The following is a 25968-nucleotide window of genomic DNA, read 5'->3' as shown; positions in this document are numbered from 1 at the left end:
TCACCATCGCGGCCGTAGGGCTGGGCCTGGGCCACGGTTCCTCTGCAAAGTAACTGAACTGACTTTCCCGAGGGGCACAGCGGCCTGGCTTTGGAGCCACTTAGGGCCCCTGCTCTGGAGGGGGATGCTGGGGCCATCACCCGACTCGAGAGGCAGCGGGCTGCAGTAGCTGAGTGTGGGCAGGCGGGTCTCCGCCGTCAGGTCCACCCTGACACCTGAGGGGCGGTCCTGCTCCAGGGCGGGACCCTCGCCCCAGTGAAGGTCAGCACCGCTGGGCTCTCGGCTACCCCAGGGGTGGCCTCAGGGACAAGAGCCCCTCCCACACCCACCCTGTGGGGAGAGAGGCTGCGTGCGGAGGCGGGGGTCAGCTCATATTCATGTACATTTAGCGGGGCCCTTCCCAGGACAACGGCAGGCTCCCCAAATCCCTCCCAGAAATACATTTGTTAAAAGAAACTGAGCGAGGCCAGAGGTTGGCTCAGAACGAATCCACGCTTAGTGAGTTCAAAGATATTCAGACAGATGGAAGGAGCAGAGAGGGAAGGGGGGCTGGGGCGTGCCGCAGACACACAGGATAAGAGTGGGAGGCCCAGGGGCTGGCTGGACGGTGAGGAGATCCCTCTGCGGCCCTCAGGACCTCCAGCTGGGGCTGGCAGGCAGGCTCTGAGAAGCAGATTTTGGGGGCTGTGACGGTTAATTTGGGGATTCCAGGGGCTCCCCGTCCGTGCTTTCTTTCAGCTTGTGCTTGCGAAACAGGCCGTAGAGGACTCGCAGCGTGCTCTTGGTGTCCTTGTTCACGATGTCTGCAGGCCAGGGGAGAGCAGGGCAGGGTTCAGGCCTGGGCAGGGGGTGGCCAACCGTCCACCTTTGCCCGGGACCAAGGGGTTCCCTGGGACACAGGCCTTCAGGCTAAACCCTGGAGAGGCCCCTGTAAACCAGGACAGTCGGTCAAGCTAGGCGTGAGTCCCAGGACCCAGCACAGGGCGTGCTACCTCCTTCTCCTCCCCGACACCCTCTTGTGGGGCCCCCAACACTGCAACTCCTCCAGGCCTCAGCCCTCCGGACAGCCCATCCCCAGGGACCTCAGTCCCCCATCTCCTCTCCCCAGGACCACCCTCCACTGGCGTGGGTAGGGGCTGTGGACACAGTGCTCCTCCTAGGAAAACTCAGCAAACGCCAGGCAAGAGGCTGTACCAACACACGGCTGTCCCCATGCCCCGTGCCCCGCTCTGTGGCGCTTGCCCGAGGCTGGCTGCCCACGAGGGCCCTGCACTCACCTTCGGGGCTCACGGGGTGATTGAGAAGGTCTTCATCTTTCAGCAGCTCCAGGGCCAGGGTGACGTTGTGTAGCTACAATGACAAGACCCCATCAGGTGTCAGCACGATGACCCATCGTGCAGCAAGGAGGCCACCTCTAGTGGGAAAGGCAGTCCCTGAGGAAGGCACCCAGCCCAGGGATCAGGGAAGGCTTCCTGGTGGAGGTGACACCTGGGGGTGAGTCCTGCCAGGTGAGGGGACTAACCAGGGAAGGGAGCATGGGTTCATCCTGATCTTTTCCGAAGCAGCCCCAAAACCCGTGAGCAACAGAGACTCCCTCAGGAACAGAGAGCTGAGGTCCATGGGTAAAGCATTGATGAGGAGACCGACGTTCAGAGTGGCCACAGGGCTCATCTGAACTCACAAGACGGAACGTGTCGGAACCAGACGCCTGCAAAGCAGACTGGGGGCTGAAGGAGCCACCTCTACCCAGGTGCCTGCCCTTTGTGCCACCCCTCTGCCTGGGCTGGCGCCTGAGACACCGCTCCCAGAGCTGAGAATTCCCCGGGCCAGAGTCAGGCCCACCCAGGTTCGGATCCCCGCTCGGTCCTGGGGAGCCTCGAGCAAGTCCCTTGGTGCCTCGGGCCCTCCACTCGCTCCCTGCAAAGTGGGGTCTCCACCATCTCCCCCGATACAGGACCCTGGGTGACGGGCCCTGGGGAGCCCCATCAGCCCTCGGCTCAGAGCAGCCCCTCTGTTAGTGGAGCCCTGCCTTTTCACAGCTAGTTTCTCAGACCCCACCGAAAAGACCCCTGCCCTTCTCCTTGGGGCAGCAGGCTGGTGTGGTAAAAAAGAGGGCGTGGGGCAAGGCAGGACGAGGCAGGGATAAAGCTGGCTGAGTCCCCGATTCACTGGCACCTCAAGCAGGTCCTTCCTTCAAAGGTCTCAGGCCCACCGTGCTGACTGGATGTCCCAGACTGGTGGCCAGCCGTGCTGCTCCCTTCCCTCCCCGTCTGCCGACCATACCAGCCCCAGAGCCCGCTTCACACAGGCCAGGCAGTTCCCATGGCAACCTAGCCAGGGGCCCAGAGACCCGGCCGGCAGAGCAGCAGATAAGCCAGGCCCATCCGAGGAGGCCGCCCTGACTAGGCCGCCTGCAGTCACCTCCTGGTGGGTCTGGGCAGATCTAGGTTAGATGTCCGTGCACCCGCCCCACTAGGTCACAAGTCACAGGTCAGACGAGGCACATGTCCTGCCTGGGCCTTTGTCCCCTCATCTGTACAAGGGGATTAATGCATCTTCCAGAGGCCTTTCCAAGCTGCCGTGTGGATCCAAGTGTGATGGTGGACACGAGATTGGAACCACAAGGCAAGACTTGAACGTGGAATAATAAAGGCAGAGCCAGGGCTTCCCTGCAAATTCCAGCTGTCCGGGCTCCTACAAGGGTCGGGAAGTGAGGCGTGTAGGAGGGCCTGAAGCCCCCGAGAAAGAACTCTGTCTGAGAGGGAAAGGGGCAGGTCGCAGTCCTGGTCCAAGGGCACAGGGCAGGGGCAGGGGGAGCATGTCCCACCCACGCCAAGGACTCCTGCCGCATCCCGGGCAAGGGGCCAGAGTCCTCCATGGCAGCTGGTGGCCGTGCGGGGACCACGGGGATCTGGAAGGCAGCGAGCAGAGCCCTTCTCCACGGGGGGAGAGATGATGGAGCATCAGATGGACAGAGGCACTGAGCTGGGTCCGACATGCAAGAGGGAGAGTGGCAGAGGCTGGGTCACTGGCCCAGCAGGGCTGGCCCCTCTAGAGCCCGTCAAGAAGAAGAAACCAAGGTTGTCACAGGTGCCAATGCTCCCAAGCAGGTGAGACACACCCCTGGGGATGTCCAGACCAGGTGGAAGCAACCCTCAGAGGGAGGGGCTAAGACCTCCACCGCTCGTCCCGTGCTTTGTCCCCAAGTCTTCCCCCGACTGGAAAATTCTGGAAAATGAGGGTTACAGCTGTTGCTATTATTCTCATTCTCATCATGAACACTATTGACAGGCCGCACAGAAAGTAAATGTCAGAGTGAGAACGAGACACCCAGGCTGGGTTCCCCCGCCTCGCAGCCCTGCCTTTGATGCGCTCACGCTCTAAGCCCGCATCCCCACAGCGTGGTCCAGGGTGCAGAAAGCCAAACAGCTTTGGGAAACGTTGGCTTCGACAAAGTTATATGGAAATCCCCCACTGCAGGACTTCTCAGAGCCTTGAATGTGTTTTGGTGTGTCATGAGCCTTCAAGACTGTGCATGTTTTCCCAGGTGACTTGACCGTAGGATCCATTTGTCACAGAGCAGCTCACGGGACCAGTGTCTTTGAAAGACTTCCTTCACTTATTTAAAAAATATTTATTGGGCTTCCCTGGTGGCGCAGTGGTTGAGAGTCCGCCTGCCGATGTAGGGGATGTGGGTTCATGCCCCGGTCTGGGAAGATCCCACGTGCCGCGGAGCGGCTGGGCCCGTGAGCCATGGCCGCTGAGCCTGTGCGTCCGGAGCCTGTGCTCCGCAGCGGGAGAGGCCACAACAGTGAGAGGCCTGCATACCGCAAAAAATAAAAAAATTAAAAAAAATTATTGAGCATCTACTATGCGCTGGCCATGCAACAGGGGCAAACCCAGACCCACTGCCTGCCCTCGTGGAATGTGAGAATCGCTGCCATCAACTGGGGCGGTGATCGCACTTGTTTCTATGGGTCACACTCCTCGGCGATGCCCAGTCTGACCAGGAGCAGCTGCCCCAGGCTCCAGCCTGATCCCACCACGCTCCACCCAAAGCATCATTTTTCTTCCGCGCACAGTTTGAGATGATGAAAGTATGGAGCTGAGAGAAGGTTACGACCCAGTAGGATGCATTCAAATCGTCCCGGGGAGAAGTAATTGCATGTAGGAGGAAGCCAGAGACTCTTGGCCCCGTGCTTTCATTTCCGCAGAGAAAATGACCGCCTCTCTCCTCCACCGGGACGCCTCTTCCCTCAGGGAACGGCAACCTCACATAGACCCCGTTGGCAAAGAAGGTCTGATAAGGAGAAATTCAATGGCCAGAGGCCACGCTGCAGAGGAAACAATTCCTCGGAAAGGCCGCTGTTCCTGCGCTCTTCTGCTAATGACTTCCTCGGCATTTTTATTACACATTCCTGCGGCTGAGGTTTCCTACAATAGTCCATACAAATGCATCCTCGGGGTCTGAGCTGAGAGGCTGCTTCTTTTCCCCCACATAGATTGTGCCTCATCTTTGGAAGCCGGTCCTGAAGCCGGTCCTGAAGCCGGTGGAGTTGGCAGGCTGCCTGCACGCAGGGGCCTTGGAAGTTGGGACGTTTTTCCCTGGCTTGTAACTAACTAGGGGTTGGAGGTGAGCAAATAGTGATCACACCTTGACATCCCATTACTCAGGTGTGACATCCCCAACACCTGAGTAACAGAGAGGGGACCCCTGTGCTGCTCTGAGCCCCTCGTCCCCAGGGGGCCCGCGTGTGACCTGCCCGTCTCCATCCTCCCACCCTCATCACACGTGGGCCTCCTGCCTTGTGGATGAAGGTCAGTGCCACGGTCTCAGCCTCACTCTGACCCACCTAAGCCCCCCGTCCCTGCAGCTCCGGGCGAGCCTCCTTCTGGGCCCACCACCCCGCCCCCATCTCCCATGGGGCTCCCCCTGGCTCCCCCGGAAGGACGCAAGGAGGCGGCTCTGGCTTTGGAGACGGACAAGCCTTGATGCCAGTCTGACCTCGACCCTAACTAGTGGTGTGCTCCTGACCAGCTTACTAGCTCTCTCTGAACTCAGTTTCCCCAGAGCAAAATGGGGATGGGGAATAGTTCCTACTCAGAGGCCCGATGTGGGGAGGAATTAGCAAGTTCATCCAGGGAGGCGAGCGCCTCCCTGGGCCCAGTTCTGCATCGTCTCTGCACCGCACACCACAGGGCTCTCCCGCCTCCGCACCAAGGCCGCAGGGCCTCCTCTGGCCACGAGGATAAAGAGGAGGTGACAGCACCCCAGGTCTGAGCCTGCACCTCGTGTGTTCTGCTTTGTCTCTGTGTCCCTGCGGTTGCCGTGAAAACACCACGCCAGGCTCACTGCCAGTCTCAGGAGGAGAATGGGAAGCATGTGGCACAGAGCTGGACCACCCCAGTGACCCCAGCCTAGGTGGCCTGACGCCCATCCCATCCCGCACGAGTGGCGGAGCCCAGCCAAGCCTAGAGCAGCCGAACCCGGCCGACCCGCAGATCCCTGAGGATGAAGGATTGCAGTTTCAAGCCACTGGTTGTTTGGGTGGTTTGTTACACAGCATTTTCGTGGCAATAGCTGATTAATACAGTGCCTGGTGAGGGACAAGAACTTAGGAAGTGCTGACCACTGTTTCTACCACCACTAGAGCTACAAACACTGCACTGCTCTAGCCTGTTTGCTTCTCAGCTCTTGGGAATCTGAGACCCAAATCAATCTTCAGGTCAAGAGCCCCCCTGCCTCCTGGGAAGGTGGAGATGATGCCCACAAAGATGGCATCTTCCTGCTGCAAAGGGGGAAATGTGGGCTGAGGGTTGGGTGGCCAGTCCTGGTGTCAGACCTGCCACTGAGTAGCTGGATGGCCCTGGGCATGTCCCAAAGCCTCAGTTTTCCCCTCTGTAAAATGGAGATGCAACCCTGCCCTGCCTCCCTTGCAGGGGTGTGGAGTGAGGGAGAAGTGGGGTAAGGGGCCAGGTGAGGCCGGAGGCAGGTAGGAACTCCAAGAGAATGTGAGAGTAGCCATGGTTCGGGGCCCCATAGGATGCCCAAGAGCTCAGAGGGGATAAGGTGGTCAGAGCCGACCACCCGGCTAAGGGGTTGAAGCAAAGCAGGAAGCAGGATGGGCCTAGAGAACGGCCTGGGGAAGGTCTGGAGATGCCAGAGGCCCAGGCCGAGTAAGGAGCACAGGCGGGCAGCGAGGCTGCGGCTGGGGGTCAGGCAGGTTGGGAAGGCGGGCCTGGAACATTCGGCAGGGAACCGGGTAGGTCAGACTTGCGGCCAGAAGCAGGGACAGACGGGGCTGCGGATATGTGGGGGCCAGGCAGAGATCGAAACTGGAACTGGGCCAGGGTCGAGGGTGTACAGGCTCACCCCCCAACCCCAGGCAGGCCTTGAGGTTTGAACCAGCCCCAGGGCCATGGGCACATCAAAGGGGACCAAAATCTTTCCTTTTCCCAGAAACTCCCCAAGGCTGGCACTGGGAACCGGCACCCAGCCCTGCCTGGTGTCCCCTCTCTGTGAAGGGGTGAAAGGGTGCCCTCCTACCCTGGGTTGCCGCTGAGCCGTCCCTGGGACCCTGGTGCAGACAGAGAGAAGCTGGCCACCTGGGGTCCTGGGCGGGCCTGGGGTCCTGGGCGGGCCTGGGGGACCAGGGACCACATGCCCCTGTGGTCTGAGGGGTGGCAGGGCAGGGGCTGTGAGCACATTTTAGGGGCAAAAAGCCTGAGGTGCAGAGACCAGAGCCCTCCGCCTGGACTAACGCAGCCATCTCCCAATCAGCCCCCCAGGCTCCAGGGTCCACATGGGAACTCCTGACCCCCACAGGGCCAGAAGCCCTGCCACGTCCAAGCCTTGGCTGACTCTGTTCCCTTCCCCTGGGGGTGCCCTCCCTAGTTCACGCTGCGAACCCAGCCCTAGGCAATTTCACGGCCACCTCTCACGCAAGGCTTCTCCTGGCTGCTGCAGATCCTGCGAACCACGCTTTCTCTCAGGCCCCGCACCGGCCCGCCCACCACGAGCCAGGGCACTTCATCACAGCCCTAGAACACCGCACACCACTGAGGGCCCAGCGGGTGGAGAGCGAGCCGTCCTCAAAAGCAGCAGCTGTGTGGGATTGTCTTTATGGCCCACGGGGCCTGATGCCAAGAGGACCTCAGAAAATGATGGATCCGGTGCATGGGTGAATGGGTGGGGGGACAGGTAGATGGATGGATGGGCAGGTGGTGGATGGATAGATGGATGGAAGGATAGATGGTCAGGTAGATGGATGGATGGATGGGCAGGTGGATGGATGGGTGGATGGAAGGATAGATGGGCAGGTAGATGGATGGATGGGCAGGTGGATGCATGGATGGAAGGATAGATGGTCAGGTAGATGGATGGATGGATGGGCAGGTGGATGGATGGATGGATGGGCAGGTGGATGTATGGATGGATGGATGGATGGATGGATAGATGGGTGGATGGGTGGATAGATGGGTGGATGGGTGGATGGATGGATGGACGGATGGGTGGATGGATGGGCAGGTGGATGGGTGGATGAATTGCGTGGATGAGTGAATGAATAAGTCAGTGGATAGGTGTGAGGGTCTATGGGTGAGGCTGGTGGATGGATGGGCAGACATATGGACAAACAAAGTTTCCCATCACCCTTACTTCACCTGGAAGTGAATAAATAATGACTGATCATGCCAATTTCCTAGATCTGTCTACCTAGAGGTAGACCCCTAGGAAAATCTTTGGAAAACTTACCATTTCCGCAGGAGATTTGGGAGTGAGATAGAATTCCTTCAAGTGCAGGAAGAAGCCTTCCAGTTGTCCAATCAGCAAGAGTAAGATGACTCCATCTGCAAACTACAAAGGAGGGAATGGGAGGCAGATAGCCTGGAGGATCCCCTCTGCCTTTTACAGGCTGTGTGACCCTGCGGAAGTCACACAAGCTCTCTGAGCCTCAGGTTCCTTTTTGAGAAACGGGGACGACACCCTGACCTCGCAGAGTTGTTGTAAACAGCAGCAGGTGTAAAGCAGTTATTGGTTGCCTAGCACAGAGCATGTGCTCAATAAAATGAGCTATTTTTACATCTTCTGTAAAATAGCTTCAAATCATTTTTTAAACCACATACTGTTCCATGAGCTACAGAAGCCCAGGCGGAAACAGAGTTAAGTATAAAATAATTCCATCAGGAAAAGGCAGAGAACAGCACACCGGGCTCATTTTGCTGGCGGCCACATTTGTATTGGTCTGTTTTGTCTGTATGTTCACAGATAAAGCTGTCACCCTAGCACCAGCACATCATATGCTAATATAATCGTATTCAATCTCTTCAAAGACACAAAACACAAGATTGAATGTTGGAGGAAAAGCCACCACGCGAAGTCCTTAATGGAATTTCCTCATATTAGGTCTGTTCTGATGCTATTAGTTTGGCATATTCCCTGGTAATACCACCAAAATACCAGGGACTTTAATATCCCCTTTTATCCAGCAGTCAAAATACCATCGTCACATGTGCCATTATTCTCCAAATGTCATTATTTTACCAAGGGAGAGATAAAGATGAAACGGGTAGAATGTAAACCTAAGAAATCATCTTGTTTATTCCCACATAAAATACAATAAAACCAGAAATGTATTGTTTATTATGCATAGACAGTGTGTCAGGTAATACACATCATCTCATTTCTTACTCACAGTTCTCTGAGGTTGGTATCCCTGCACCCATTTTCAAAAAAGAGGAGCCTGAGGTTGAGAGAAGTCCAGGTCCAAAGCCACACAGCTAAGGTGGAGGAGGCGTCCTCAGAGCCCAGAAGCAACAGGTGCCCATCTGCTATCTCCACCCTGCAGTGTCACCACACCACGTCACACACAGACTTCTCACATGGCCGCCGTGTGAGGTGGTGATGGAGCACAAACTCTGGCCTCAGCGACCTGGGTTCAAATCCCAGGTCCACCAGTTAATCACTGTGTGACCTTGGACAAGTTAATTAACCTCCCTGGGCTTAATGTCCTCATCTGTAAAATGGGATAGTATCAGTTCCCACCTAAAGAGTTTGTTGGGAGGAGTCGGTGAGTTAATGTACGCAAAGCACTTTGCTCAGGGCCGGGCACATGGTGAGGGCTGTATCGGCTTTAGCTACCAGGCACAGGGGTGTATCTACCCCGTTCCCCACTGGCTAATGTCAGGCTGTGCCTGAGACATCAGCTGCTCCAGTGACCAGACCTGACTTCACCACCTGCCCCCAGTCATGCTGTGTGAGCAAAACCCACGTGGCCCGACGCCTGCACCACCACGCCCAGTTAATGCGCCCAGGGTGCGGCAGGCTCCGTTGCTGCCCTGAAGGCCCTGGGCCGGCAATTCACAGCTTCTCTGCGCCCCACTGTGTTGAGGGAAACCACAGGGCACAGAATCCTCGTGGAGGCCACGACCCACTGGGGAAGGCTGACCTCCTAAGACTCTGTTCCTGCCCCAGAACAGTGGGCCGGGCAACTCAGGGAGTCCACAGACACGGGGCTGTGTGGGCACCCACAACCCCTCCGGGCACACGGCACAACCTAATAAACGCTGCGAGCGAATGCAGTTAGGGAAACCTCATGTGCTTTGAGTCCTGGGGTTGGATAGACCAAGATTAATTTTGAAAAAAGCTGAAAAGTGGTTATTTTACAATGAAAAGTATAACAGCGTAGACAAGCCCTGAGATCCCCACTTCACAGGATCCCCGTCGTGCCCCTGATTGGCAATACCGCCTACCAGCAACATCCCCATTGGAGAGGAGGACCCAAGGTTCCAAGAGGTGACACATGCCAGGCCACACAGGATGAGCCCAGGCTCCCAGTGCCCTGTGGAACCCCCTCCCCATGCCCCTTCCCTGCCCCAGACCCTGCAGCTGAGTCCCTACCTGGGTGTCCAGATTCTGCACGGACAGGCCCAGGCGGTCCAGCTTCTGGTTGACGAAGTTCACTATGGCCTACCCAGGGAAGAACAAAGGCCCCAGGTCCCCAGCTCGGGTTTGCGACCTTCCCGCTTGGGGTCACAAAAAGGCCCCCGCACTGCACCCGGCGCACAGCAGTTGCAGAGTGAGGACCCGATCCCTTTCCCTTTGCCCCACTCCCACCCCCAGACTCAAGGCGGGTGGGCGGTGGGCGGGCGGGTGGCAGGAGGTACTCTTGGAACTTTGACCTCTCTTACCTCTTTCACAGCGTTCACTTTCTCCGGAGCCAGCTTAAATAATTCATCAAAGACGTCCTCTGCAGACAGATCCATTAAACACCTCATTACGATGCTGTTATCTTTGGGCCAAACGGGGACTTTTTTCCACCAAAGTTTCTCAGAATAACCAGTCTCGAGGGAGATGTAGTTTTATCTCAAGGTTCTTGAATTAAAGAACAGGTCTGGGTCAGAGTCACTGCTCCCCTGGCTGGGTGGCCTGGAGAGAATCGCCTCCCCTCTCTGTGCCTTGTTTTCCTCCTCTGTAAAGTACGGCTGATAATAACTACTAGGTGGGATCACTGTAAATATCCTGTCTGGGGGCAGATAACACACTTGTGATGGTGGCTGGCCACACAGTAGGACTTAAATAAATGGTCGTCTTTCCTGCCACGGACACCATCCCTTTCTCTGGGAACTTGCCCTGCCTCCTGCTGGTTCCCTGCTCCACCCACAAGCCCACGGGAACTGCCATAGGTGGCTGAGCAGGGACCAGCCCCGCACTGACTCTTGGCCCAGCGGTCTCCTCCGCAGCGTTTGTGGATTGGCAGAATAAGGGCACCCAGCCCTCCCAGAGAGTCTGAACTTTGCTACGGCGCACAAAAGACCAGCGCCCTCAGCAGCTGAGTCATGCCCAGGGAGCCGCATCTTAGCAGCTCAGGCCACGGGTCCAGCCTCAGAGATGCCAAGTCCTCAGACTAATGTCCTTTTCCCACAAGCTGCATTCCTACTTTTTGCAGCTATGCAGCGCTTCACCTTCCCCTGGGGAGAATGCTCCACAGGCACTGAATACCCAAACGAGTAGAAGAATTTCCCTCTTAATTCTGCCAATCAGCTGCTGTGTGACTCTGAACGAGTCACTTCACCTCTCTGTGCCTCAGTTCCCTCATTAGTGAAGAGGGAAAAGTAGCACCAGATAGCATCATGCACGTTAAAATGCCCCATAAACCAATAAACATGGTGGAAACACCTGTGGTCCCTCCCAGACCCCTTGGCCTGTGGTCAGTGAAATTGTGTCCCTGAAGGAGCCAGGAATTCAGAGGCCAATGTGCATGCGGATGGCACAGGCCAGAACAGGACGGACGTGCTAGAAATGGTTTTAAGGAAGCCCGTTTCCGTGGCCCTGCCCCTCATTGTGTGACCCAGCCTCATGCAGCCCCCTAACAAACACTGCTCCCTGGGCAACCCCTGTGTCCTCCAGCTGCCCCTCCACACACGCACACACAGCCATCCGACCAGCCTCCCTCGTGCCTCCCCTCTCCTCCCTTTCCCCACTCAACCTTTCTCAGCCCCTGTTCTCAGAAGCCCCCTCGCAGGTCGCTATTTCCTCCTCGGCAGGTGAGAATCCCTTGCCCATACAGCTCTTTGTCCCAAGTGGGTAAGGTTCAAGGAGGAAAAATAATGTTAAGATGGATGGATGGATGGATGGATGGATGGATGGATGGATGGAAGGATGATGAATGGGTGGATGGATGGATGGGTGGGTGAATGGATGGATGAATAGATGAATGGATTGGTATATGGATGGATAGATGGATTGGTATAAGGATGGATGGATGACCAACTGGCCAGGCAGACTGACTAAGGAATGAATGAATGAAGAAGGAAAGGCTGGGTTAATCAGTTGATTGGTGAAGATCTCTGTCACAAAAGTAGCAGCTAAATTAGTGAACAATCACTATTAAGCACTTACTCTGTGCTAAGCACACTCACAAGGTATCTCTTCACCCTCACCACCATTCTAAGAGGTGGGTGCCATTATTAATCCCATTTTACAGATGAGGAAACTGAGGCACAGACCGGTTCAGACACTTGCCCAAGTTCACGTGGCTAATAAATGGGGGAATTAGTGTTTGAACCCAGGTTGCCTGGCTCCAGAGCCCACACACTGAACACTCCATAGTTGCTGCTGATGGGAATTATAAATCTCTCTGCCCATGTGAGCGGTATCCTAAGAAGGAACAGCCAGATCCATGGACGGACAGACAGAAGGAGGGACAAACGGACAAGAGGGCGCGAGATACACACAGCAGACCACAAAGGAACCGTGAGCACACCCAATGATCAACCTGTCATCATGACACGTTTGTCTCCACATGTATCCAGCAGAAAAAGATTCCCTAAATTAGGAAAGTACTCACTCGAAGGTTGGTCCTTGTCTGTGCTAAAGGGAAAATTGTAGGGGGGAAAAAAGGAAACACATGGTTAAAAAAACCATCCTCAAACCTGTAATCTCTTCATATGACAAGACCCGGCAGTGGGAAGGTTGACAAAGAAACTGGCCAGCTGCTTTCTCCTGGCAGCTCTGTAAGCAGGCGGGGCCCTCGTGAAAAGCAAATGGCAAACGAGGTTCAAACCTTCCCCTGAGGCTCCCACACCTAGAAGTGTCTGGACTGTGTCCTTTTCGTGGTTGCTGTTTTAATTTGCGGGGGGCATATTACACACACAATAAAAACACACACATCCTAACTTTAGAGCTGGTGCATGTTTTTACATGCACACGCGTGTGTAATCACCACCCCCAACAAGGCACAGAACTTTCCTAGCACCCCCAATGTGCTCCCCCATCCCATTACACCCCACAAGGTTACCACTGCTCTATCTTGTCGGCCTTTCATTTTGTCTGTTCGTCTATGGAATGAAATCGTATGTACTCTCTAGTGTCTGGCTTCTTTCACTCCCTTTTTATTGTTTTTGAGTGGTTTTTCTTTGATTTTGTTGCTAAATTCTCCGCCCCAGCGCACCTCCTAGAAGCAAGGTTCTGGGCCCCAAGTAGGCCGAACTCTCCCTGGAGAGCCGGGCGGCCCCTCCGACCGTGGCCCTGGGGGGTGGAGAGCACAGCCTGAGACCCAGGGCTCAGCAGGGGGGCAGCTGCCAGGAGGGGCACACATCCCTGTGCTGCCCTCACAGACACTTCCGAGCTCATCAGAGGCTGAGAAGGGTGATTTTAGGGCTATGAAGGGAGAAGGGGTGCAGCGCCCGTGACCGCTAACTGCACCCTCCCTCTCAAGGTCCCCAAACACGGAACCTGAAGCTTCAGCCTTGACAGGGCCCCGTGCAGAGCCGCTCAGCGGCTGGGCGACAGGGAGGTCATTTAGCCTCCCAGAGTCGGGGTGGGACAAGCCCTCCTCCCAGGGTGACCTTGGGAGGGTAAATGGGCCGACGAGTGCACGGGCCCCGCTGGCAGGAGGGACCAGCAGCAGTCTGCTTCCTCCGCCCTTGGCCATGCTCGGCTCACCGCCTGGACCACAGACCTTACCATCATCGACTGGCAGAGGTTTGAGCCCTTCCCCCCACCCCATCCTCAGTGAACATCCAGGAGCCGTAGACCGGAAGGACCTCAGGGCTGGGGGCGTACAGGAGGGGGAAGGTCCCCTCACCTACATCACCTATAACTCTCACAGCAGCCCCAAAAAGTAGGCACGGGTCCCCCTTTATCAGAGGCGTGAAGAAGCTCAGAGAGGGGGAGTGACTTGTCCAAGGGAACACAGCTCAGACATGGCTGATCTGGGATTTCAGTCCAGGTGGGGCTGGCTGCCCAGCCTGTGAGCAGAAGAGAACTGAACTCACCCAGCTGGGGTTGCTGAGGATAAAATGGGTTAAGGGAGCTGAGACAGCCCAGTGCCCTGCACACAGTAGGCCTTCAGTAAGTGTTAGAGCGGAAAGGAGAATCCACAACTTTCCTTCAAAAGGAGCCCACTCTCAGACCAAAACCGGAAAGACCTTTGGCCCAGACCGGGGTGGGCTGCGAAGTGGGGAAGCTAGCCAGCCACACGTGGCAGGGTCTGGAGAAATACCGCCCGGCAGGGAGAGCCAGGGCCCCTCCGCAGCTCTTGCAACTTTGCAAAGATGAGAAACATTCTGCCTGTACCCAGTCAAGATTCTACAATTCACAGGGCAGAACAAGCATCCCAGGGGCCTGCAGCAGGGCTGGGCTCCCACCCAGGGAACGGGGCAGGGACCTGGCAGGTGCCCGGAAGTGTGAGCCTACGGGTGGCAGGAGGGAGGGACCCTTGGCTGGGGCCAGTTACAATCTCCCACGAAAGGGAGTCCAGGAATGCAAGACGGCCATGTCTCCCTGGAGAGACAACGCAGCTGGGGTGTTGAGGGCTTGGGTCGGGGGTACGAGGTACATGGATGGTTTCCTTTACCACCCAGGCAGTCAGGAGTTTAGTCCATAGGCCAGCCTGGTCCCGCACTAAGGCCCTTCTAAAGGTTGAACTGCGGCCTGCAGTTCAGAGACGCCTAATGGGATCCCCTGCTTCTCCCAGACCCCAGGACTCTGCGGCTCTCTTGTTGCAGAGCGCCCGTGCCCGGCCCTCGTCCCGATGTGAGCGTTTCCAGCTCTGCCACGAAGCACATGCTGTGCAGGTGGGTGTCGAGGCAGAGGGGAGAGCTCATTGGCGGATCGACCTCTGGCGTCCTGCGTGCGCGGACAGGCGAAAGGCCGACAGCTGGCGGACCCGGGCACTCCAGGTCCCAGCCCCACCCCGTACACAGTAGGTGCTCTCTAAGCACTGGTGGTATGAGTGAGCCCTCTGCGCCCTTGCCTCCCGGCACCGGTTGGAAGTTTCAAGCCCGGCTGCGGAATCTCCCTGCCATGGATGAAGGTAAGGCTTCCCGGCAGCACCCGGCTCCGGGTGTTAGGAAACCAGCCTGGGGTTGGGGTCCAGAGACCCCAGTTTCCGGGTCCCTCCTGGCCCCCAGTGCCTGCAGTGTGACCTCATGACCGAGGGCCAGAGCCCCTTCCGCCCCCAGCTCTGCCTGTTTTGCCGGGCTTTGCGGAGGGTGGAGGGCGAGCCCTGTGAGGGCCAAGGCAGGCCCCGCGGCAATTAGGGCGGTGGGCGGAGTGAGGGCCCCTCCCAAGCAGGTCAGGCAGGTCTGCCCCGCCCCCGGCCCCAGGCTCCGCCCCTGGTCCCTCCCTCACCCGCACTCAGTGAGTTGCTCCACCGACATCTCCGATTTCAGGCCACTCTTGGTGCTCTAGGAAACAGAAAAGAGGATGGAAAGGGGGAACCACAGAAAATTCTAGGACCACGCCTGCCACGAGAGGAGACTGTAGTGGCCAAAGCAGCCCCAAGGGACCCAGTTTACTCTGCCTCATCCGCTCCTCAAGGGGGCCTCCTGGGCAGCCCTCACCACTGGGGCCAGCTTTATTGTCCTTCTTCCCACAGGCCTTGAGCCCCACGAGGATGGGGACCGCGTCTGCCTCGTTCCCCAGGTATCCCCAAAGTCTGCCCAGTGCCTGGCTCACAGGGTATCAATGGACACGTGTTCATCTGAATAACAAATGAATGAGTGGGTGAATGAATGAATGAGAGAGTGGGTGGGTGGGTGAATGAGTGAGTGAATGAATGAGGGGTGAATGCATGAAGGAATGAAGTCACCTCTGATTTACACACGTGTAGACAAAGCCATGACACTGCTCCGTGGAGAATTCAAGTCAACTGTTTTGAACAAGTAAGAGAGATCTCCTGAGTTTGGCTGGATCAGCGTGTTCTGTCGGGTGGGTCAAGGGAAGCCGGCTGCTCCCCAGGTACCCAGGGGCTGGGGGAGGGGAGAGCGGAGAGCGGAGAGCGGAAGCAGGTGGGGCCTGTTTCTGGTGCCCGGGGTCTGTCTGAGAGAGAAAGCATGGACTCCCGGGGCATCATCTGCAGCAGAAGTCCTGCACATGCTAGACAGGGAGCACCCCATGGGTGGAGAAACCCAGAAAGGTCCCTGGAACCTTTGTCACACCCATCTGTCGAGGGATGAGACCATCGCAGTGAGAGGGCAGTGGCTGTGGCCCAGTGTTGCGAAGACTCCAGAAAGGCCGTGAACAGATGGCCACTTATGGCCCATGTGGTTGCCGTCAGCCAGGACCTTCGTGATGCCTCAGGTAGGTGCCGTCTGCTGGGTAAGTGGGACTGGCCGGCCCACACAGACTTCCTCGTGGCCTCACTGGACTCAGCATCTCCCGCCCACAGCTCCAGCCCAACCCCCCACTGCTGTCCTGGTGGGATTTGGTGTTTCTCACGGCTCCCTGGAACTCACCCCAGTTCAGCCCCCGCCCCGTGCAGCATGCCCCCATCCAGGGTGTGGCGATACGGCCCCGAGATGTTCAGCCAGCAGGCAGGCATCCTCCGGCGCCCTGCGCCTTACCTCCATGATGATCACCTCCACCTTGACATTGGTCGGGAGGGACAGGTCCGGCTGGAAGCACTTGGCCAGGGCCACGAGGAGATGCAGGGTGGCCAGCAGGTCCTTGTTGAAGATGCCTGGGAGGGGAGGGGGCACAAGGTCAGAGCCCTGGGGGACGACCAAACCTGGGGCCACGTGGTGGGTTCCTTATCGTCACAACCACCCTCTGCAGGCCAAGGAGCTCTGCGTCCAGCCTTCAGGAGAGCAGAGGTCCGGAGATCTACATACGGAACCTAAAAATAGTCACACTGTGCCCCAGTCATCCCTCTTCTGCAAGTACAGCCCAAGGGCACAATCTACCCTGTGGCCGGGGATTTTAACACACAGATGTTCACTGCAGTGCTGTTTAAACAGCTAGATGTCCTACGGCAGGGCCCTGGGTGAACAAATTGTTAGATTTAAGCTGAATGCGACCTGATTGGGGGCCAACATTACAAACATCAATTATTGAATGTGGCGAAGGTAGTGGCAGGGGACCCAGCAAAAACCGGGTTTGAAAACTGTTACATCCTCACCACCCAACCTTGGTGAAGCTATTCAGTGTCTCTTGGCCTCAGTTTTCTCATCTGGAAAATGGGGAAGGTGTAGAGGTTGGAATGGCAGGAAACCATACCAAATGGTCAACGGGGTGGGGCTTTGCACACTCTCATTTCTTACGAGCAGGCACTGCAGATGCAACTTAGCTAAATTAATGAAGCAGGATGGTTAGTGCCCCTCTGACGAGGTAGACGAGGGCGCGCGTGTGATGCTCGGAACTCAGTAAGCAGTGGCCGCATTGTGGACAAGGCTGCGTTTCATCACCCTCGTGCTGTGCTTCAAGGCAGCACCCCCCGCAGCCCGAGTAGGAGGCTGGGGCTCTGCCCCCCCCCCCCGACACCAGCCCCACGCACTCTCCACGCTCCACTGGGCCTGCGGCTCCTCCACCTGCAGGCTCTGGCCGGCGGCCTCCAGGACCACGGCGAGCTTGCGTCTCTGGCTAGCCGCGGTCAAGGCGATTTCCTCCACGTCCAGCTTGACTCCAGTCAGCTTCTCTGAGGGCAGGGGAAGGAGTAAGAGGGAGAGAGAGGGTGGGAACAGCTGGCCGGGGGGGACAGTTGGGGCCCCTGCAGGGGACCCACAGCTAGTCTGCTTCCTCCAGGGAGGCAGGGTGCTGCCCTTCCTCATGGGCCACACAGGCTGCATGATGGGGTGAGCCTGTCCCGGGCTGACCTCACGTTGACCATTCCTGTGCCCCCCACCCCCAGCCTCCCACACATCAACGCGTTCCTCGTTCCTGTGGGGCAGGGTGGCCCAGTGGTTAAAGCCGAGACCCCTGGCTCCCCTACTTTCTTCACGGTGAGACCTTGGACAAGGTACCAGGCCTCCCAGAGCTCAGTTTCCTGGTCTGTAAAACGGGCATAGTCACAGGACAGAGTTGTTCTGCGGATTAACTGCACCTGCTCCGTGGCAAGGGCTCAGGAAGCCGTAGCTCGTGGGACTGTCCTGCAGCCAATCTGCGAAGGGCACCGCAGAGGGCACTGGGCAGGCCCCAGGCTGGCCCCAGGGGAGTCGGGACCACCCAGCCCTCCGGGACTGCCCAGCTGTGGAAGCAGCCACTTACGGAAAAGGTGGTGCAGGATGAGTCCATCGAAAATATCCTCCTCCAGGCTGCGGACCACGATGTGCTCGGGCAGGAGCTTAGCATTGATCCACTCCGTCAGCACCTGTGGGCCCCGAGTGACAGCTGGCCCGGGGCCACTCCTCACCCGGCCTCTCACCAGGCTCAGCTCTGCCCTCCTCCCACCAGCCAACTCCTACCCGTCCTTCAAGGCCAGGAAAAGCATCACCTCCTCTGGGAAGCCTGCTCTGATCTCCCAGGCTGAGTCAGAGGCCTGCTCCGGGCTCCTGAAGACCTGACCACTACGGGCTATTGTTTGTTCTGTGTAAGGTTTTGGTAATACATGGGCGCTGGTGTCCCGCCCCCTCCCGCAAACTGCAGCAAAGGCTGAGGGCTGTCCCTGGAAGTCAGAAGTGCAGAGAAGCAGCCCCCCATCCCTTTAAGGGAGCAGCCCGAGCTACACGGGACTTGGTGGATAAACACCCCAGCTCCTCTGCCCCAGCAGGAAGACTCCAAGGTGTCCGCTCCACACTGGCTCCCAACGGTTCCCAGCCGGCTTGAGCTCCGACAACCATCACCTGCTCCATCACCCACCCCGGGTGTCTCCTTCCCACCTGTCTTACGTCCCTGCTCCCCTTCCTTGTCTCCTGCGATTACCTCCCAACTCAATATTTGCACCTGAATCTTTAGTTCAGCTTCTGGAGGAACCCAAACTAAGATGAAGTGTCAGCACGCCGCCAGGTTTTCCTCTGTGTCCCAGGGCGCAGCAGAGGGAAAAGTAGATGGGGGGATGGACAGAATGGGAGGGAAGAAGAAAAGGATGGAAAATGGGCCACAAATCCTCTAGGGGGTCAAAGGTGGTGCAGGCCAGGAGGCCTCCTTGGAGGAGGCAACAGAAAGGCCCCACGGAGACTACAGAAGTAGGGCAGAGGAAAATGGAGGTCCCAAGCCTGTGTCCAGCTGGTCCTACAGCCAAGAAGAGTACCAAGAAGTGGGTGATGCATGCCTATACCTGCCCACTTCGCCAGCTGTCCTCTGCCCTGGGCAGCTGAGCCAGAGAAGGAGCACGAGATTGGGGGTCAACAACCTGGGTCAAATCCCAGCTCTGTCACTGGCCAGCTATGTGTCCCCCACAGGCCAGGTCACTTCTCCGAGCCTCACTATCTGCTCCCTGGGAGGCAGGTGACAGGATGCCGTGAAGTTTGCTGGGATCATGTACGTAAAGGCGCACAGTCGGTGCTCAATAAATATCCCTCACGCAGCCGCTCAGCCAGTCTCCCAGGGGCCGGCGGGATCGCCACCCACCAGCCTGAGGTCGGGGAGGGGAGGGGGCGGGCTGCGGTCCCCACCCCAGGGAGACAAGAAGACTCCTGCAGAGAAAGAGGCTCAGAGAAGGATGCCACACCTTTTGCAGTTCTTCAAGTTTGGGATCCTTCCTGGAAGTGGGTGGCAGGAACTTCTTCTTTTCTCCTGGAAGCAGAGATGAGCATATGTGCCTGGGGACCCTGCAGGCCGCCCCCAGAGCTGGCACCTGGACCACAAGAGGAAATCGGTCGCGCTGCTTCACACGCACACACACACATGCACACACACGTGCATACAAGTTCACTCTCACACACACACACACGCACACACATGTACAAACGCACAGATGCACAGACACGTGCACCCACACACACAGACACACGCAGTCATAAACACACAGGCACACATACATACACACGCACTCGCACACAGAGACACACACAGACACACACACACACACCCTGAGCACCAAACATCCAAAGAAATTGATCTCCCGGACATGCCTCATCCTCTGCACCTCTCTTCCTTTGCCCATGCTCTTCCAGCCTCCCCCCAATGCCCTTCCCCCCCCACATTTCCCTCATGAACACCAGCTCATCCTCAGACACTGCAGCATCTATATTTTGGGAACATACTTAAAGTCGAAAACTATTTCTTGTCTATCTGGAATTCACATTTAACTGGGCATCCTCTGTTTACCTGGCAACTCTACTCACATATATACGAAGGAGCCACGGCTCAGATGAGCCCAGATTCCCGGGCTCCAAGGGGCCAGGACAGAGTCCACCGGCATCTGTCTGGCTCCCCCATATGGGCACGACACTGAGGCTGCCTGGCTCGTCCTATGAGCCCCAAGACCTGTTTCAGCATCTCCTGCAAGTTTAAGAACCTCGGAACCCACAAGGGTCAGGGCCAAGGGGGACCTCTGGAATCGAGTCCCAAAGGATGGGGTGGGAAACTGAGCCCCCAAGTGGGGCAGCCTTGCCCAAATCCACAAAATGCATTGCCTCTGTGTTCATGTGGCCCAGCTGGGGACGTCTAGACGTTCTGAAAACCTCTGCGTACCACCCAGCCCCGTGTGTTCTGACGAGAGGAGGGCGGGCCCTTGACAGACGCCTGGGGAGAGAGCGAGCAAGCGTGTGAGTGGCTGTGGCCCTTCCCTGGAGCAGATTTCTTGCCACTCGGAATCATACCATGTTCCAGCTCTGCCTGCCAGAACTCTAAGTATCTCTAAACCAACTCTAAAACAAAACATAAATATTTTTTCAAATCGTGAAGCCCCACCACCCGAACTGCAATTTTCCTTATGTTGCTTTCCAACCTGAAACCACTTATAAACCGAGAGCGCCAGTTAACGGAGTCGGCCCCGCGACTCTGGACTTGGTGCTCTGCTACGTTACTCCCTGTGCCTCAGTTTCCTTGTCCGTAAAAAGGAGGTAAAAACACCCATCCTCAGAGTAATAGGTGAGATGCTGTGTATAAGAAGTTCTCAGCACAGGCCCAGCCCAGAGTGGGCACACACAGCAATCAGTATCCTGATTGGAGATGTGCGGTTATGTGGGAGACAGGGATAACTCTGTGGAAGGTTCCAGAAGCAGGGGGTCAAGTATAAAGCAGGAGGCAGAGGCAGAGGCTGGACAGAACCGGGTGTCCAGCTGACAACTTAGCAAAGCAATGCAGTACCCAGCACGGCTTGTTCGGTTCTTACAATGCAGATCCTGCCCCCATCCCCCGCTGGCACGGCACCTTGTGAGAGTGTCACCCCGGCCGCTTGGTTCACCCTCCCGGGGAGCTGCAGCAGGTTGTAGAGAGACTCCGGCTCCATCACTGCCTTGCCGGCCCTGGGGATGCAGGAAACAGGACATCACCCTCCGAGTCACTCTAAACTCACTCTGTGTGTCGTTTCCTCCAGACCAGGAGGCACAGGGAGAGAGAGGGTGGGAGCTGACTTTGGATGGACAAGTCACCGCGCTGCCTGGGCAAAGGGACGGGGCCCCTGGTGAGAGGGAAGCTTGGAGCCGATTCCTGCAGGACGCAGGTGCGGAGAAAGGCAGCGACTGAGGTCCCGACCTGGGCAAAGTCTTGGCCGGGAGATGGGGTCCTTGGTCAGGCGCAGGGCGGCCAGCCCATGGCCCCACTACAGCACACGGGAAGCCCACCCACCCGGGGCAGTAGGGCCAAGGGAGCAGCCCACTTCTCAGAGCTTCGTGGATCTAGAAGACCCTCGGGCTGAGCTCCAGGGGGAAATCTGGGCGGGCCGCATGGAGCTGCTATGGTTGGTTGCGGTGAACACACCGATGGGTGACATCTGCAGACCAGGAGCTCCTGCGGGCGCGGGGTTGGGGGACGGCAGGCCTGTCCTCTCTGGGCCCTGCGCCTGAGTCGGGGTGACACAGAGAGGCACCGCAGACTGTGAGTGAGTGGACGGGACTGGGGTGCAGGCTGGGCTCTCAGGGGGTGGCCTGGCCCTGCCTGGCCCCAATTCTAAGCGAGGTTCTCCACAACAGGGCTTGTCACCCCGGCCTGTCGTGGTGGTTTAGGGATCTCTTTGCTCGCCAGGAAGGGCCAGCATTCCCAGAGCCCACAGGTGCCCTTCTTCGTCCTTGCCGGGGGCAGGGGGCAGGGGCCAGGCTCCCCCTGGGCCCGGCAGATTCAGAACCTCCTTCCTGGTTCCCTGGACTCACTTCCTCTCCTGCTCGTCTGAGGGCCCTGCCCTCCCACTTTCTCTCCTGCCCCTGGGTCTTCCCCAGCACCCCCAACCCCAAGCGGACATTTGGGGCAGGGCCCTCATGCAGCAGAAGCTGGTGGTCAGCTCCAGCCCCGGGGAGGCCTGGCTGGAGCGGCAGGGCGCAGAGCTGCGGAGACACGGAAGCATTCGCAGGGCTGTAGCCACCCTGTCACGCTGGCAGCCAGCCTGGGGACACTGGGGCACTGGCTCTGTCCTGCCCTAAAGTGTGGGAGCGGGGAGAACACAGCCACTGGGCCAACTCCATCCCCCGTATTCCCAAGCTTCCTTTTGGAGGGGATTCGGTTCACAGGGTGTGGCCAGAGGAAAGAACTTGGCCTGGGGGTTGAGGGATTGGGTTCCAGGCTGGCAGCTCCTCATTCTGGCTGTGTGACTTTGGGCAAATAGCCTCCCCTCTCTGGTCCTGATATTTCCTTACAAGGAGGGGCTGGACTCGATGCTCGCCAAAGGCAACTGAGTGGACGCAGAGCTGGGAGCGGCCTCCAGGCATCAGCAGCCCCGGGCAGCCCCTTCCCTGACCTGGGCCTCCGTTTCTTCATCTGGAGACTGGGGCTTGCCTTTCTCTCCCCAACACATCGGATGAAGCTTAGGGGAGATGACAGGGTGGAAAGGGAGACTCTTGGCCTGGCTACACAAGAGGTGGGCCAGTGCCCTCCTGGCTGTCTGGGCCTCTGGGGCTGGAGGGACGGCCGCCTCTAAGCCTGGGTGGCGAGAGGGCTGCCTTGCAGGCTCCCTCCCGGTGGCGGCTCAGCTAAGCCTGTGCTCTCTGGGCTCCGTTTCCACGAGGCCCCTCGGAGCCCTCCCTCCGTGTGAGCTCAGGCGGCCGAGCAGAAAGCCCCAGAGGCGAGGACTCACCTGGCTGCTTCCTCCACGCCAGGAAACGAAGACCACGGAGCGCGAACAGTGGTCCCCGGATTCCAAACCAAAACAGCTTCCGGGTTCCCTAGGGCGGCGGGGGCCCCGCAGGGGCAAGAAGCTCACTTCCTCCAGGGCCTGTGGCTTCTGCCGGGCCTGCCGGGCCGCGTCTGCAGAGAGCTTCCTCCTTGCCGGGGCCGTAGGGCCTGATGCTCTGAAAGCGAAGCCGCTGCAGCCCCACCGGAAAGCTCTGCCCCTGGGGCCCAGCCACACCTCCTTCTCTCCCTCTCGCCTCCCCGGTAGGCAAACCAAGCCAGTTCCTGAGGCCAGAGGCTGGGAGTCGGCTTCCCCCAGGCCCACCATCAGCAGACTGTCAGCTCCAGCTCCCCGCCCCCAGCCTCTCTCCTGGACCACGCGGGAGCCTCTACTAGCTGGACTCGCGTTGCCAGCTCCACTCGCACCCCACCTCCCACCCAGGAGGTGCTCTCTACAGGCGACCAGAGGACCCACTTCACAGCCCAACTCGCTCAAAAGCCGTCAGTGGTGTCCAATAGCTCTTAAAATGAAATCCATATAACTGATTCACTTTGTTATAAAGCAGAAACTGACACACCATTGTAAAGCAATTATACTCCAATCAAGATGTTAAAAAAAAAAAAGAAATCCAGTCTGCCCAGCTCAGCCCCTAGGTGCGCATGTGACCCGCCAGCTACACCTCCATCCTCATCTCGTATCCTCTCCCGCCCTCACGCCCTCCCAGCCACACTGACACATACCTTCCTTCTTCGGGGTCTTCACACTCACTGTGCCCTCTGCCTAGAAGCCCCTACGCCAGCTTCTAAAATGGCTTAGTTCGCATTGTTATCATCAGCTTAAGTGCCTCCTCCTACAGGAAGCCTTCCCTAGCTGCCTTATCTAAAGAGTAGATCCTCTCATGATTCTTTACCACAGCCCCGTTAAGGTTTCCTTTGTCCCAGTGCCTAGAGCAACGCCTGGCACAAAGGGGGCTCAATGGATAAATATTGATGGCTACAATCAGGAAGTCTTTCCAAAGGGGAAGTGGGCTTTGACGGATGTATAAGAGCTTGCCAGTTGAAGAAGATGGGTAAGAATATTCCAGGTAGAGGGAACGTGCAAAGGACTAGAGGAATTCCAGAAGGAGAGATCCCAGGACAGCGGGGCAGACTCAAGCTGGTCTCTACAGCTTGAATCTTCATGAGCCTGGCTGAAGTCGCGAGTTTCCATAGCGACAGGTGACAGTGCTGGGTGACCGGAAGCTAACCACCCCTTCTCTGCAGACAGATCCTGCAGAAAAGGGGGCAGAGCAGATGAGAAGCGTGCAAGCAGGAAAGGGTGGCTGTTCGTGAAATGTTATGAAAATGACAAAAGGTATTACTGATGTTGCTGCGAGTATCTGTTGAGTAACTGACGAAGCAAGCCTAACTGTCAGGGCTTTAATCTTACTAGAACCCAGCCTCAGAGGCAGGTGCTTTCATATCCCCACGTTACAGAGGAAGACACAGAGGTGCGTGGTTTAGTCTGCCATTCTGAAGCACCCACGCGAGACCGGGATTCGTGACAAAATGCAGTGAGAAGGAGATGTGCCTGGACACCCCTTTTGCTGGGGCAGGTGTAGTGGGCATAGCATGGCTACGGATCCCATGCTTGGGTGGCAGCTTCCTGAGCCCTGGATTGCATTCTAGTAGGTGCATTGCCCAGGGTCCCGGCAGCAAAGAGATGGCACGCTCAAATGCGGAAGCTGGAGAGTACTTAGTAAAGGGACTGCTGGGGCAGGGTTTAGGGAACCCAGAAGACATAGCACCGCACCCCGAGGCTAGCAGTATAGGAGCTGTCCCAGTTCCAAAGCCTAAGGGGGCAGAGGCAGGAACGGATTCCAGAGCCCAGGAAGAGAATGACACATGCGCTAAGAGGGGCCACGGCGAGGGGCTGTGGCTTCTGGTAAAGGATGCAGCCAACCCCCCAGCAGAAGGGCAGAGCCAGAGGGATAAATACCCTGACCTCACTCTCCTCCAAACGCCTTTTTCCTGCCAGCGCCACCCATTGGTCAAACCCAACTGGAAGTCAGAGGCCAGAAAGCCCACTGACGCAACAGTCCATGCATGAGTTCAGGGTGGAAAACAGTGGCAAGTGGATCTGAGAGGTGAATAGAAAATACCTGGCCCCGAGATCGTGCCTCTGGAGCCAGCCATCATTCGGGAGCTCCACGGTGGTGGCCAGCGTGCAGTATTATTCCGAGTCACTGCTGGAGGACCCCCTCGCCAGCCTGCTCCCACAAACAGCCGTGGCTCTGTGATCACCTGATTTCCTGTGTTATATTCCCTTCTGCTTCAGCAACTAAAGTGGTTCCAGTTATCTGCAGCTGAATCCCAATTAACGTAGGATTGGTTACCAGAAATAATTGCAGGCAATGTACCCTCCTGGATGGGGATCTGGAATTGGTTACTAGTTCTGGTTGATTTCAAGACAGTGAGGACCTAGTAACCGTCAGAGAATGAAATCTAGTAGGTCAAAGCACACGGTGGCAAAATGATTACCTGTAATCGCCCAGAACTAAGGACCTATTAAACCCCTAGCTTCGGCAGACTGCGTTGTGGCTTCCATACACGATATGATACACGTTGTTTATTCAAGAACCGTGGGTGAGTTTTTTCTTTATTGTCATACCAAAGAGTTGCTTAAAAGTAAATAGTCCCAGGGCTTTAAATCCTCAGTCCAGGTTACCTGGTACTCCTCTCTAGTTAGAGTACCAGGGAGTTCTTATAATGGCCCTAAAAGAATTCCCGTCTCTTGGGGCTGTTACAGGGATGATACAGCTGAAAATCAGATGCAGCATCTAATCCTGTGTGCTGCAGACTGAATCCACAGCCTCGCCAAGTTTCCTGCGTGAAAGGCAGGGCATCCTTTGGGGGAAGAGAGGGACTCTAAGCATGGAATAGTCACCTGCAGTTAAACCCAAGCGCCCAAGCCTGAATCGCGGCAGCAGGAGCAGCCCTGCCCCCATGGCTGACGGGAGAGGCTCTCCCCTCCCAGGAAACTTTGTAATGACCTCATGGAGGTC

The 25968-nt window shown here is 57.3% G+C and overlaps 1 protein-coding gene across 10 annotated transcripts; it reads right to left on the bottom strand.

Annotated features, from left to right (window-relative positions):
- PARVG (parvin gamma) lies at positions 1 to 23832 on the bottom strand. Of its 10 annotated transcripts, XM_027107920.1 has the most exons (16): positions 23666 to 23786; positions 22890 to 23103; positions 21035 to 21129; positions 19389 to 19453; positions 17987 to 18089; positions 17823 to 17903; positions 17277 to 17417; positions 16348 to 16463; positions 15134 to 15189; positions 12348 to 12370; positions 10189 to 10247; positions 9899 to 9967; positions 8694 to 8778; positions 7754 to 7855; positions 1278 to 1350; positions 692 to 803 (listed from the first exon to the last, which is right to left on the bottom strand). In XM_027107920.1, the coding sequence occupies exons 3-15, from the start codon at positions 21111 to 21113 to the stop codon at positions 1310 to 1312; spliced, it is 1020 nt and encodes a 339-aa protein (XP_026963721.1). In that variant the 5' UTR covers positions 21114 to 21129; positions 22890 to 23103; positions 23666 to 23786; the 3' UTR covers positions 692 to 803; positions 1278 to 1309. The 10 variants fall into 10 exon arrangements, with proteins under 10 accessions (XP_026963720.1, XP_026963722.1, XP_026963721.1 ...); XM_027107919.1 differs by lacking the exon at positions 8694 to 8778 and having other exon boundaries at positions 1 to 803; positions 23666 to 23772; XM_027107913.1 differs by lacking the exons at positions 692 to 803; positions 1278 to 1350 and adding an exon at positions 1381 to 2985 and having other exon boundaries at positions 23666 to 23832.
- Positions 23833 to 25968: the final 2136 nt, after the last annotated feature.

The sequence above is a fragment of the Aethalodelphis obliquidens genome, unplaced genomic scaffold (assembly GCF_003676395.1).
Source record: "Aethalodelphis obliquidens isolate GAN/ISIS:26980383/991018 unplaced genomic scaffold, ASM367639v1 scaffold8, whole genome shotgun sequence".
NCBI classification, from domain to species: domain Eukaryota; kingdom Metazoa; phylum Chordata; class Mammalia; order Artiodactyla; family Delphinidae; genus Aethalodelphis; species Aethalodelphis obliquidens.
The sequence above is the reverse complement of the archived record's forward strand: the minus strand, read 5'-3'. Positions and strand labels throughout refer to the sequence as shown.